Here is a 13,997-nt window from a genome sequence, read left to right on the forward strand (position 1 = left end):
GAGAGAGAGAGAGAGAGAGAGAGAGGCGCAGAGAGAGAGAGAGAGAGAGAGGCGCGAGAGAGAGAGAGAGAGAGGCGCGCAGAGAGAGAGAGAGAGAGGGCGCGCAGCAGAGAGAGAGAGAGGCGCAGAGAGAGGGAGGCGCAGAGAGAGAGAGGGAGGCGCAGAGAGAGAGAGGGAGGCGCAGTGAGCACAGTCCTCACAGACAAACCTGGCTGCCCAGAGAGGACAGGCTGTGCTCACTCTGCTCCAGGGAAGAGGTAGAGACAGAGCTGCATTTCCTATTACACTGTGACAAATACTCAGACCTAAGAGAATATTTCTTTCCCAAAATTATAATTCAATACAAAGAATTTGAAACTACAAAAGAGAGAGCGAGAGAGTGGCGCGCAGAGAGAACGAGAGAGCGAGAGAGGCACGCAGAGAGTGAGAGAGGCGCATAGAGGGCTTCCCTCCCAGCACCAGGCAAAGGTTCCTTGGTGCCTTTGACACACCAGCTTCTCCCCTCCCACCTCCTTTCTTCTCCCCCTTTTTCCTTTTCTGCTTGACGCCCTCCTCCTCCCCCCTAGTGTCTTGCCCTTCCCCACTATACTCTCCTCATCCACTAGCATAACCTGACTAGTCCCAGCCTCATCTACACCACCATCTCTTGCCTGACTAGACCTAGCCTCATCTAAACCACCCTCCATAACATGACTAGACCCATCCTCATCTACACCACCATCTCTTGCCTGACTAGACCCATCTACACCACCCTCCATAACATGACTAGACCCAGCCTCATCTACACCACCATCTCTAGCCTAACTAGTCCCAGCCTCAGCTACACCACCATCTCTAGCCTGACTAGTCCCAGCCTCAGCTACACCACCATCTCTAGCCTGAGCCTGATTAGTCCCCGCATCATCTACACCACCCTCCATAGCATGACTAGACCCAGCCTCATCTACACCTCCATCCATAACCTGACTAGTCCCAGCCTCATCTACACCACCATCTCTAGCCTGACTAGTACCAGTCTCATCTACACCACCATCTCTAGCCTGACTAGTCCCAGTCTCATCTACACCACCATCTCTAGCCTGACTAGTCCCTGCCTCATCTACACCACCATCTCTAGCCTGACTAGTCCCTGCCTCATCTACACCACCATCTCTAGCCTGACTAGTCCCAGCCTCAGCTACACCACCATCTCTGGCATGACTAGTCCCAGCCTCATCTACACCACCATCTCTAGCCTGACTAGTCCCAGCCTCAGCTACACCACCATCTCTGGCATGACTAGTCCCAGCCTCATCTACACCACCGTCTCTAGCCTGACTAGTCCCAGCCTCATCTACACCACCATCTCTAGCCTGACTAGTCCTAGCCTCATCTACACCACCATCTCTGGCATGACTAGTCCTAGCCTCATCTACACCACCATCTCTAGCATGACTAGTCCTAGCCTCATCTACACCACCATCTCTGGCATGACTAGTCCTAGCCTCATCTACACCACCATCTCTGGCATGACTAGTCCTAGCCTCAGCTACACCACCATCCCTGGCGTGATTGGGCCCAGCCTCTGCTGTCTGCGTCTCATTGCCCCCTGCATGTTGACCTCAATTTCCCCCACTGGCGCTTGTACCCTCACCTTGTTTACGGCCTTTGTGGGCACGCAAAGCTCTTATGCCCCAAATCCCTACACTCAAAACACAAATCTGTGCTGGAAAACCCTGCACGGAGCCCCTCCCCATGCCTCACTTTAAAATGCACATTTAGCTGTTGCTCTTTGTTATTCAAAAACATAAACACTTGTCTCCGGAATGAAACAACGTGCTTAACGGCATCTGCCTGAAAACCTGCCGACAGTACACGAAAACCACTAGCAAACTTACCAAACCGACTCAGCTCTTTCCTGATTTGATCATCCGTAATAAACAGAGGCAAATTTGCAACTACCACCCTTGTCGAACGGGTAGAAAGAGGCGAAATTGGCACCAACACACCCCTTACAAGTATTCCACTAGCAATGAGCCTACCAACCAAATTTGCTCTTTTCATGAACACAACCACAGCTTTGTTCATTCTGGAAGCGGAATGTATAAATTCAGCTCCTACCTGTTCACCGACTGCGGACAGAAACTCTTCCACTTTAACTCCATTCTCAGGAACACACCTGAATCCATGCCGTATCGACAACGTCTCCTCCTCGCTTGGCTGAGAAGCCATCGTGCGCACCACACCTTCCAAACCCCAGGAAACTAACTCTGTCCTCTTCCATCCTAACTTTGAAAAAACCTGTGCATACCGCAAAAACAAATAGTGCGTTAACCTTCCACCATAGAAAATAGAGAGAGAGAGATGTGCGCACACAGAGGGAGTGATGCGCGCGTGCGCACACACAGAGAGAGAGAGAGAGATATGCATCTCTCTCTCTGTGCGCGCTCGCACATCTCTCTTTCTGTGCGCGCTCGCGCATCTCTCTCACAGAGATATGCGCGCGCGCGCACACAGAGAGAGATGCCTGCGCACACGCAGATAGACAGGGAGAGAGAGAGATGTGCGCGCACACACAGAGAGAGAGACCCTAAATTAAGGAAAGTCCAAACTCAGTGAGCATAGCCTTGCTATTGAGAAAGAGTGAGAGAGCAGCAAGATACGTGACCTGTTGCCACAAGAAAAGGGCAAACAGTGAAGAACAAACACCCTTGTAAATACAACCCATATTTATCTTGATTTATTTTCCCTTTTGTGCGTTTTTTTTATTTGCATGTAGTTATAATACTGTACATAGCCATAATATGACATTTGAAATGTCTTTATTCTCAAAAATGTTTGAGTGTGATGTTTACTGTATATTTTTTATTCTTTATTTCACTTTTGCTTATTATCTATTTCACTTGTTTTGGCAATGTAAACATATGTTTGACTGTATAAGAAAGAGCCTTAAGTCGTGCCCCCTGGCACGATATGATGCCCAGGATTCTGGGACATATTGCAACAGTGGAAGTTTCAGTCTCTCACACACTGCCCATGTTGATGACGTCAGGCTACCAGACCCGTGGCTTAGTTAGAAACCTACCATTTCACCTGGCAAATTAGTTTACACACAAGCGTTGATATTTCCCAATGTTTACGTAATGGTTCCTTTGTTGCGGGGTGGATTCCATTCTCAGACATTACAAAGTTTGAACGTTATTGTGTAATGAAACGTTTTGGTCAAAAGTAGTGCACTATGTAGAAAATAAGATGCCGTTTGGTACGCAGGCAAATCGAATCAAAATTAAAGTTTATTGGTCACGAAATTAAAAAAGAAAAACATTCAGAAAGAGCAGTGTCAGAGACTGGAATATAAAGATACGTTATATACAGTTCCCTGTGTAATTATTGGCACTTTTTGTACATAGTCCTCCCATTTTAGGGGACTGAAAGTATTGGGACAAATTCACTTATGTGTATTAAAGTACTCAAAAGTGTATTATTTGGTCCCAGATTCCTAGCACGCGATGACTACATCAGGCTTGTAACTCTACACACTTGTTGGATGCTTTTGTTGTTTGTTTTGGTTTGCGTTTCAGATGATTTTGTGCCCAATAAAAATGAATGGTAAATAATGTATTGTCATTTTGGAGTCACTTTTATTGTAAATACGACTAGAATATGTTTCCAAACACTTCTACGTCAATCCGGACGTTACAATGATTACGTACAGTCCTGAATGAACCTTGAATAATGATGAGTGAGAAAGTTAAGAGGCATAAATATCATATCCCCAAGACATGCTAACCTTTGGGGTTGGGTTAAATGCGGAAGACGCATTTCAGTTGAATGCATTCAGTTGTACAACTGACTAGGTATCCCCTCTCACCATTACAGTAGAGTGGGAGGTTAGCATTTTTTGGAGGAGTATGATATTTGTGCTTCTGACTTTCTCGCTAATCATTATTCACAATTAATTCAGGACTATTCGTAATCATGACCGCATCCATATTAATGTAGAAGTGGTTTGAAACATCCTATTCTTATTTACAAAATAAAATGTTCTTGTGGCTGTCTTTGCAATTTAGTTTATTTTTGTCTGCGCTCGTTAGCATACTTAGCTAGCAGCCTCCATAGAAATTCGCTATAGAGTTTAGTTAGCATTCTGGTTTTAGACTCCCAGTGGGCTTTTTTGCGTTTTTTTCAATGGTGCCCCCTTGTGTACTCAGCTGGCAATACCCTAAATCCTGGGATGAGAGAAGGATGATATGACGATATGAAAATCTGGATAGCGCCCAACCACTTGGGGTCGGCCCGTCAGGAAGTTCAGAACCAGGACCCTGAGCTTAGTGATGAGCTTGGAGGGCACTATGGGGTTGAAGGCTGAGCTGTAGTCAATGAAAGGCATTCTTACGTAGGTATTTATCTTGTCTGGGTGGGATAGGGCAGTGCAATGGCGATTGTGTCGTCTGTGGATCTGTTGGGGGCGATACGCGTATTGTAGTGGGTCAAGAGTGCCTGGTAAGGTGGAGGTGATATGATCCTTAACTAGCCTCTCAAAACGCTTCACGATGAGAGAAGTGAGTGGTACTGGGCGATAGTCATTTAGTTAAGTTACCTCTTGCTTTCTTGGGTACAGGAGCAATGGTGGACATCTTGAAGCAAGTGAGGACAACACACTGGGATAGGGTGAACAAGCTTAAATGACTTATCACATCGCCCACTGAGAGGAAGAGCGCACGGTCCGTGACGAGGAGAATAGGAAGGTACGATACGGGACTGTCCTTGCTCAGCACGCGTCTCCTAATTAGAATCAGTGAGTGTCACAGAGCAGTAGCTTCACAGTGCTGAGGCTTCGCTTTCTCTTTTAATTGGAGCGTGGTTATTTTCGGCGCAATCTGCTTCTTTCTGATTGCAGATGGATTGCGTTCTATCTCCTCTCCTCTCTCACACTTCCCGTTGGGTTGAATTAGTTAATGACTAGTTTGGTATCTCATGAGAAAATCATGGTACAGAGAACCGCTCCATTCCAGTGAATGGGGAAGTCACTGGGCTGACTAATGTGATACTATTATACTGTGTGATTTGATCTGAAAGAAGTGTGGATGCCATCCGAGCCAGCCTGTTTTGTTTTGGGGGTGGGCAACCAGTAAAACAGTTGAGTCCTGTCGTTTGTCCCAAATGGCAACCCTGTTCCCTACATAGGCTCTGGTCAAAAGTAGTGCACGATGGGCCTTGGGCGAAAGTGGTGTACTGTATTGGGAATTTGGGGAGGCTATTTGGGACGCTGCCCAGTGCTGTGTGGAGATCAATAAGCAAATTTGTGATCCTCGTCGAACATGAGCTTGTTGTCCAGAGGGGAGCAGTTGACTCACTGTGAACCTGTCCTCCTACCAATCCTTTATTTGTTAACAAGCGTTAACTCTGTTTGTTTAAAAAGCATCCCACTGATAGAGCGGGCGGCAGGTAGCCTAGTGGTTAGAGCGTTGGGCCAGTAACCGAAAGGTTGCTGGATCCAATCCCCGAGTTGAGGAGGTAAAAATCTGTCTTTCTGCCCCTGAACAAGGCAGTTAACCTAACCCACTTCCCTGGTAGGCCGTCATTGTAAATATGAATTTGTTCTTAACTGACTTGTCTAGTTAAAGGTGACATTTTTTCCCCTCAGCTTTAGTCTGGCACTAAATGACAAATTCAAGTTCAACTCCGCCTTAGCGGAGAATGATTGTTGATTTCTCTGGGTCACTATTAGAAATAGGCCTATTGTTGCTTGAATTGGAACTTTGCATCCGTGGACACAGACATCAGTATTGACTGAATCTGCAATACATTGAAGCTGCCACTAAAAAACAGCATCTCTAATTTGCTATGTCAAAGTGTATTCAGTGTTGTACAGGACGTGGGTGGGTGCCAACCTGGCCATGTGAAGATGTTTCTCTGCCTCTTGGTTTAACACTCTGTGTCCTCTGTGCTGTGTGTTCTTTCTCCCCACAGCTTTGGCAAGCAGCTGGGGGGCAGGCGAGGCTGTGAATGCATCACTTTGGAGCCGACAGAAATGATCGTGGTGAGTTGAGTCGCTGCTTCGTCCCCTCTTGCTTTCTCTCTCTCTCTCTCTCTTTCTCTCTCTCCCTTTCTCCATATCTACCGACTCAGTACAGAAAGACAAGAACAAAAACAGTGACTTGTGGCGGTAGAAAGCCGCTTTACCCACGTGCGGTCTAGAAATCGTTGGGGGGGGGGGGGGTGGAAATGAACATCCATGGGCGCGGGGCGTAGCGTTTGGCCGGAGCGAGGAGTCTGGGTCGCCAGGCAAAGAAAATGCACACAGCTCCTAGAGAATTAGATTGTTGTCCCGAAGCTCTCCTCTCCATGAGTTTATCAGCATCATCTGAACGAGGCCTATAGCCTTGATATTAGGAAGACAATAATACAACTCGATGCGATGCCCACAAAGTCATCTAATCAGTGCGTAGGCCTATGTTGACGTCTGTCTGTCTGTCTGCAAGGCAGCTACAGCACACCGTTCAGAGGCCGGGGCAGGTACAGCAATCAACTTGAGCCATCTCCCTGAGCAGGCCTGCCCAGCGAGCACGGCGCACCGCTGCATCTGAAGCAGAGGGAGGGAGGGAGGGAGGGAGGGAGGAAGCAGGAAATGAGCTCCTCTATTAGATTTGGCCTGCTGGCCTAGGTCCTCTGTCCATCATCCGCTAGAGGAGGGGTATGGGGGGGAAATGAAAGTCTTCACCGTGTGCAGATGGACTGGCTGATTACCTGTGCCTGGGAGGACATAGAGGGGGGGGCATTACGTAAGCTGCTTGTTTGTTGTTCCTCTCCGCCCATTTCCTCACCCTATCGTCTGTAGGACTGCTAATAACCACAGACAGTGTTGTGGGTGCTGTCGGTCCACACGGGCAGCAGAGAGAGAGAGAGGGAATGAAATGAGACGAGACAGGGACTGCTGGGATGACCCTTCATTGATGGCGTCGTAGCAAAGTCATTGGAGAATAATCACTTGAGTTCTAAACTGACAAAGGTGTTAATCAAGTACCTTTACATGACTGACTATTTTAATGGACGTGCGTTTTGCATCATTCCCACACCCGATTGTGGCCTCAGTGCGTTCCTGAACAGCCTAGTCGTGCCTAATGCTTAGCCACTGCATGTGTGTTCAAATGAAGCCATGTTGCATGACTGAAAAGGAAATTCGTTCCCATTAATATTCCAGGGGTAGTAATGGAGGGAACCTGAGCCACTGCAGACAGTCACGCAGACACACAAACACATACTCTCTCGCTCTCTCTCTCTCGCGCTCTCTCTCTCTCTCTCTCACCCACGCACTCACTCACTCACTCACTCACTCACTTTGATTCCCTCTCCTCACTCTCGCCGCTGCACCACTCAGTCAAATCACTCACATTCCAACCAATTAGCTAATTGAGGCCTGGGGAATTATCGCAGACTAACTGCTCACGTCATTTGCGCAGCCAGGCCAGTGGTTGGACTGGTTGGAGATGTCTGGCATTTTACCCACCGTCTGTCTGTCTGTCTGTCTGTCTGTCTGTCTGTCTGTCTGTCTGTCTGTCTGTCTGTCTGTCTGTCTGTCCTGTCTGTCCGGTCTGTCCGGTCTGTCCGGTCTGTCCGTCTGTCTGTCTGTCTCGGCCTGTTTGTCAGGGAGCCTTGTAGTTCACGCACCGAGACCGGTCCATCCAGGAGATAACTTGTGAATGGTCCAATCAGGAAATATCTCTCCACATGGACAGACTCTTCGTGAACAACACTGTTGAGACGTTCTGTTTACTAGTATGTGCGTTATTACAGTTATTAGTCCTTAAGAGTGTTTAATGTTAGATTGAGACGCTCAGTCAGTCTTCTGTTGGTGACTTTGCAGTGATAACACTGTTAGGCTTTCAGTCTGGTTGGTTTTTCATTACCGCAGCATGTGCTGTTCCATAAACCAACCCCTCCTAGAGTTTTTATTCAGTACATTTCAACCATGACAGAAAATCTTTGCGCCTCGTTTCTGTGACAGCGGGGTCCGTTTCTCTGTTAATCTCTAGTGACAGGCCAAACGGCCAGGCTTTTACAGCACGGCCTTGACGTGTGGGCTGTCCTCTCCCTTGCTGTCGCACACGCGTGTTAGTGGCTAACGCACGCACAAGCACACACGGGAGTGGTCTCTGCAGGAAAAAGCCTCTCTGACTTAGTGTTGGACTGTCTGTCAAAGGGTGCACCTGTCTCGCTAAGGGAGAGGGAGGTAGAGCGAGAGCGCGGTCACAAGGTTATACACCCCTCCCCCTCGCTGCAGCGCTAGGTAGAACTTTGTGGAATGCTGCAAATCCACAACGACGAAAAATAAGCTTTCTGTCACTGCCAGCGTACTAAATTCGGGAAGCCCGGTCGATTGTGAGATACGACGTATACATTTTATGTGATCAATTTGGGTCACAGGGTTCACAATTTGACCTTTTCTTCGAACTCTGTCAAGCAAGCAGGAAACAACAGCCGTGGGCCTCCCGTCCGCGCACGCGACAACACACCACATAAACACAATACTGTCACCGACACAACACTGTCACCGTCTACTTTTCAAAATACAACAGACTTTATCACATCACCCAACACAACGTCTTTTACTGTAGGCCTATTGTCATTTATCTCCTTTAATGCCTTTCTCTGTAGCCTAAACAAAGCAGAAAATGCTTGAGTCCCGTGAGCGACACAACACACGAAGCTTTACCGCTCAAGAAATGTACAGTGCATTCGGACAGTATTCAGACCCCTTGACTTTTTCCATATTTTGTTACGTTACAGCCTTATTCTAAAATGTATTAACTCGTTTTTTCCCCTAATCAATCTACACACAATACCCCATAATGACAAAGCAAAAGCTTTGTCAGGTTGGATGTGGAGCGTTGCTGCATAAAAATAAATGGTGTATTGCAATTGATTGGTGATAAGGACATGAACATATCTATTCAGCAAGACGTTCATGCAAGCATTATAATATATTTACAACCCAAAAGTAATGTGAAGTCCACTCATAACTTATGACATGAGCAATATATTTAAGTTTCGTCTGGGCCTGATAGCCTGCAGTTAGCTTAGCAAGCTGGCTATCTAGGCGGAGAATTGCATCATGGGAGACGGAATGCACCCTGGGAATCGGTGTATGCTGTAGACAAGGGCAATACAGGCTTTTCAAAATGACAAAAACAAGGAATTGTGCAGTATGACTTAAAACGATAAAACATCAATGCGTTTCAAATCTTACGGTTGTGCATATATACTAACAGCATAATAACTGGTTATTAATGTCAGCCTTGTCCTTTAAGGTTTTGGTTGGGGTTAAGGGTCAGTTTCAGATTGTGGTTAGTCGTTCTGCACGTCAGCAGTGTGCGTATAGCCTCTACCGTCTGTCCCGGCCAGCTGATGTGCCGCGAGGAGAGGGGTCCCGGGGCCACACCCTTGTCATGCCTCTCCCATCTCTTCTCATCCTCTGTGCCCATCATGTGTTTCATTACATCCTGATGGATGACTGGAGCTCACAGAGATGACAGCCCTGCAGTCTGTACACCAAGACACACACACACACACACACACACACACACACACACACACAGAGATTCTTTGGGTTGGGTTTGTGTATTGCAGACTACCCTCCCCACTCTGACCCTCCTCTGCATCCACCTCCTCAATCCCACTCTACTCCAGGCTCATGGGTTTTCCCCACCCACTCCTATATGAACTAGAAATGCCATCTAAGTAATTGAGCGTAGCGAAACAGTCGGCAATAAAAAGTGTCCTTGCATACGTAATTGTCCACCCGTGATGCGTAAAATACTGTGGAAAAAGTTGATTTGCGTGAGGAGGGATTTCACGACTCGGAGAAGGAAAGGGAAAGCGAGAGAGGGAGGAGTTGTGGGGGGAGAAACCCAGCATTGTTCAGACGAGTGCAGATGTTTTCTGTTAACTGAGTTGTTTTTTTTTATTCGGCTCCCGCTTTTCTTTACTCCAGCTAGGTCGGCGGTGACATTTGGCCCTCACTGTGTCCAAACAAGCAGCATTTGCTGGGTTTACAAACACACCACAGAGACTGGAAGGTTACATCAGCTCCTCCACTGTCCTGATTAACCCACTCTCTGGCCTCGTAAAGCCTCCTCTCAAACAAGAATGACTTTAAAATAAAAAGTCAAAACCCCACCGAATGACAATGACCGTCAAAAAAGCGTTGTTGTTCTAGTGAAAATACTCTCTTAAAATATGTGACTCTTGAACAGTTGAAGCGTTCTTCCTTACATTTTTTTTCATAGTTTCAATGTTTTTCAATAGTTCCGTTTCACAAATCACCTCACAAATGTAAACTATTTGCTCAGCTTTGGTTATACACTGAGTGTACAAAACATTAAGAACACCTTCCTAGTATTGAATTGCACCCCCTTTTGCCCTCAGAATAGCCTCAATTCGTGGACAAGGTGTCGAAAGCGTTCCACAGGGATGCTGGCCCATATTGACTCCAATGCTTCCCGCAGTTGTCAGGTTGGCTGGATGTCCTTTGGCTGGCGGACCATTCTTGATACACACGGGAAACTGTTGAGCTTGAAAATCCCAGCAGCGTTGCAGTTCTTGACACAAACCGGTGCGCCTGGCACCTACTACCATACCCCGTTCAAAGGAACTTCAATCTTTTGTCTTGCCCATTCATTCTCTAAATGGCACACATACACAATCCATGTCTCAAGGCTTAAAAATCCTTCTTTAACCTGTCTCCTCCCTTTCGACACTGATTGAAGTGGATTTAACATCATAGCTTCACCTAGATTCACCTGGTCAGTCTGTCATGGAAAGAGCAGGTGTTCATAATGTTTTGTACACTCAGTGTATAACGTGAAAAGGAAACAAATTCCCCAGCAATAACAACAGCGTAGTAGTACAAAGCGCTCAGGAATTAATTGTATGGCCGGAATCTTTTTTTTTTTCTGTTCTGCTCGGAGAGGATATTTGTATATTGACGGTTTCCTGCAGGAAACTGTGGCCTCACTGTGAGTTCTGTTCTACAGCAACAGCCTCCTGACTTTAGACAGCAGACCGAGACAGAATGACTAGAGCTATTCTCGTCACAGCCTCGAAGAGCGATAGAGAGAGCGCCTCATACCGTCCTCATCGCCTCTTCTCTCGCCTGTCTTCTGGATGCCGTCCCCATGACGCTGCGCTTACACAGGCTCTCTGTGCTGTGGAAGAACTGGATGTTCAACCAGGAGCCTGAACAGGACCAGATCCAGGATCAGATCTCAGAACCAGCAGCCAGTCAGAGCTGTGATCAGTCAGAACAGCTGACGCTGAGCTCAGAACAGGGACAGTCTAGTAGTGGTGGAGGCTCTGCGCTCCCGACCCAGAGCTCTAGCGCTGAGGCCCAGCTTGGTCATGTGTTTCAGGTGGACAATGCCAGCGAGGTCGAGGAGAGGGCGTTGCAGAGGGAGGCATCCCAGAGACGTTCCCGCCGACGCTTTCGCAAAGTCAACCCCCGGGGAGAGCGGGAACTGATCACTGACGGCCAGGAGCCCACGGTAAGGACTAACGCTAATGTATAGCCTACTCATTATCACTGTTGCTGAAGTTAAAGGACGTCTACTAGGCTCGGATAGGACGATACCATTGACAGCAGTGTGGAAGCCAAGGTGTCGGTGTACTTAGGTCTCTGTGTGGAGTGAGTAGAGTTGACTGCTGTGGTGAAGTTATGAAGGTTGGACAGACGGCTTAACGAAGTACTGGTTGTTATGTGATAGTTAAAGGTCTAAGAGCGGATTGTGGTTGAGATGTTGTTCTACAGCTTCCAATGTGTCCAGGATACATACGTAGGAATAATTGTTTTGTAGATTTCATGCCTGTATTCTACATTTTAATCCACGCTGAACTACCGCAGCTCTATAAAGCCTGTTCCATGTTCTGCAGGGCTTGCTTGCTATTTGTGTCAGTATGAAATGGGGTATGTGTGCTGTGAGGAAAGTACAGTGCCTTTGGAAAGTATTCAGACCCTTTGACTTTGTCCACATTTTTACGTTACAGCCTTATTCTGAAATTGATTAAATTGTGTTAAATTAAATCTACACAAAATACCCCATAATGACACAGCAAAAACAGTTTTTTGAAGTTTGTGTTAATTTATTCCAAATAAACTGAAATATCACATTTACATAAGTATTCAGACCCTTTACTCAGTACTTTGTTGAAGCACCTTTGGCAATGATTACAGCCTCGAGTCTTCTTGCGTATGACGCTACAAGCTTGGCACACCTGTATTTGTGGGAGTTTCTCCCATTTAATTCTCTGCAGATCCTCTCAAGATATGTCAGGTTGGATGGGGAGCGTTGATGCACAGCTATTTTCAGATGTCTCTAGAGATGTTTGATCGGTTTCAAGTCCGGGCTCTGGCTGGGCCACTGAAGGACTTGGCTGTGTGCTTAGGGTCGTTGTCCTGTTGGAAGGTGAACCTTCATCCCAGTCTGAGGTCCTGAGTGCTCTGGAGCAGGTCTTTATTAAGAATCTCTCTGTACTTTGCTCCGTTCATCTTGGACACTAGTCAGGATTGAGGCACAGTCCCTGCCGCTGAAAAACATCCCCACAGCATGTTGCTGCCACCACCATGCTTCACTGTAGGGATGGTTCCACGTTTCCTCCAGATGTGACGCTTGGCATTCAGGCCAAAGAGTTCAATCTAGGTTTCATCAGACCAGAGAATCTTGTTTCTCATGGTCCGAGAGTCATTTAGGTGCCTTTTGGCAAACTCCATGCGGGCTGTCATGTACCTTTTTACTGAGGAGTGGCTTCCGTCTGGCCACTCTACCATAAGGCCTAACTGGTGGAGTACTGCAGAGATGGGAGAACCTTCCAGAAGGACAACCATCTCCACAGAGGAACTCTGGAGCTCTGTCAGAGTGACCATCAGGTTCTTGGTCACCTCTCTGACCAAGGTCCTTCTCTCCCAATTGCTCAGTTTGGATGGGTGGCCAGCTCTAGGAAAGGTCTTGGTGGTTCCACACTTCTTCCATTTAAGAATGATGGAGGCCACTGTGTTCTTGGGGATCTTCAATGGTGCAGAATTTTGTTGGTACCCTTCCCCAGATCTGTGCCTCGACACAATCCTGTCTCGGAGCTCAACAGACAATTCCTTCAACATCATGTCTTGGTTTTTACTCTGACACGCACTGTCAACTGTGGGACCTTACATAGACAGGTATATGCCTTTCCAAATCATGTCCAATCAATTGAATTTACCACAGGTGGAGTCCTATCAAGTTGTAGAAATACCTCAAGGATGATCAATGGAAACAGGATGCACCTGAGCTCAATTTCGAGTCTCAAACAAATGATCTGAATACTTATGTAAATAAGGTATTTTTTATGTTTATTTTTATAAATTTGCTAAAATTTCTTAAACCCTGTTTTCGCTTTGTCATTATGGGGTATTGTGTGTAGATTGCTGAGGAAAAGTGATTTAATACATTTTAGAATAAGGCTGTAACGTAACAAAATGTGGAAAAAGTCAAGGGGTGTGAATACTTTACACTGTGTTTGACAAGTAGTGTGTGTGTTGTGTGTGAGTGGAGCATATGAGTAAGTGTGTGTGTGTGTGTGTGTGTGTGTGTTTCTGTGTCTATGTGTGTCTGTTACACCTGTGTGGGTGATGCATCTGTGTGTGTCAGCTCCCTGGTTTCCCCTCCTGTCAGTCGGGGGAGTTTCCCTCATGCTGCTGATAGTATCGCTGGGCGCAGACACTGCCGTGTTTCAGTTGCTTTTCTCAGTAATCACCCCGGCCCATGCTCCATCACGCCCCCTGACAAGGCGCCTGACGTCCCCATCTCCGCGCCGTCCCATCCCCTCTCCTGCTGGGATTGTCAATAAAGTCTGGCTTCAACATAGCCTCCCTTCCTCCCACCGCCAGCCACCTGATCACAGAGCCAAACTGATAAATGCCTTAACAGTGAAGTCATAAGTTATGTTTTTGTCCTCTGTTGATCCTCCTGATGCCTTGTCTTTCTCTC

General features: G+C 46.9%; 1 protein-coding gene across 6 annotated transcripts in view; it reads left to right on the forward strand.

Moving 5' to 3' along the window:
* The window catches only part of LOC115148552 (rap guanine nucleotide exchange factor 6), a 131,708-nt gene that overhangs the window by 41,021 nt on the left and 76,690 nt on the right, over positions 1 to 13,997 (forward strand). For all 6 annotated transcript variants that reach the window (XM_029690531.1, XM_029690533.1, XM_029690529.1 and 3 more), the window contains 2 exons: positions 5,953 to 6,022; positions 11,391 to 11,522. In XM_029690531.1, the coding sequence (XP_029546391.1) occupies positions 5,953 to 6,022; positions 11,391 to 11,522 (202 nt within the window). The remainder of the gene's footprint in view (positions 1 to 5,952; positions 6,023 to 11,390; positions 11,523 to 13,997) is intronic.

Source organism: Salmo trutta, chromosome 15 (genome assembly GCF_901001165.1).
Source record: "Salmo trutta chromosome 15, fSalTru1.1, whole genome shotgun sequence".
Classification (NCBI taxonomy): domain Eukaryota; kingdom Metazoa; phylum Chordata; class Actinopteri; order Salmoniformes; family Salmonidae; genus Salmo; species Salmo trutta.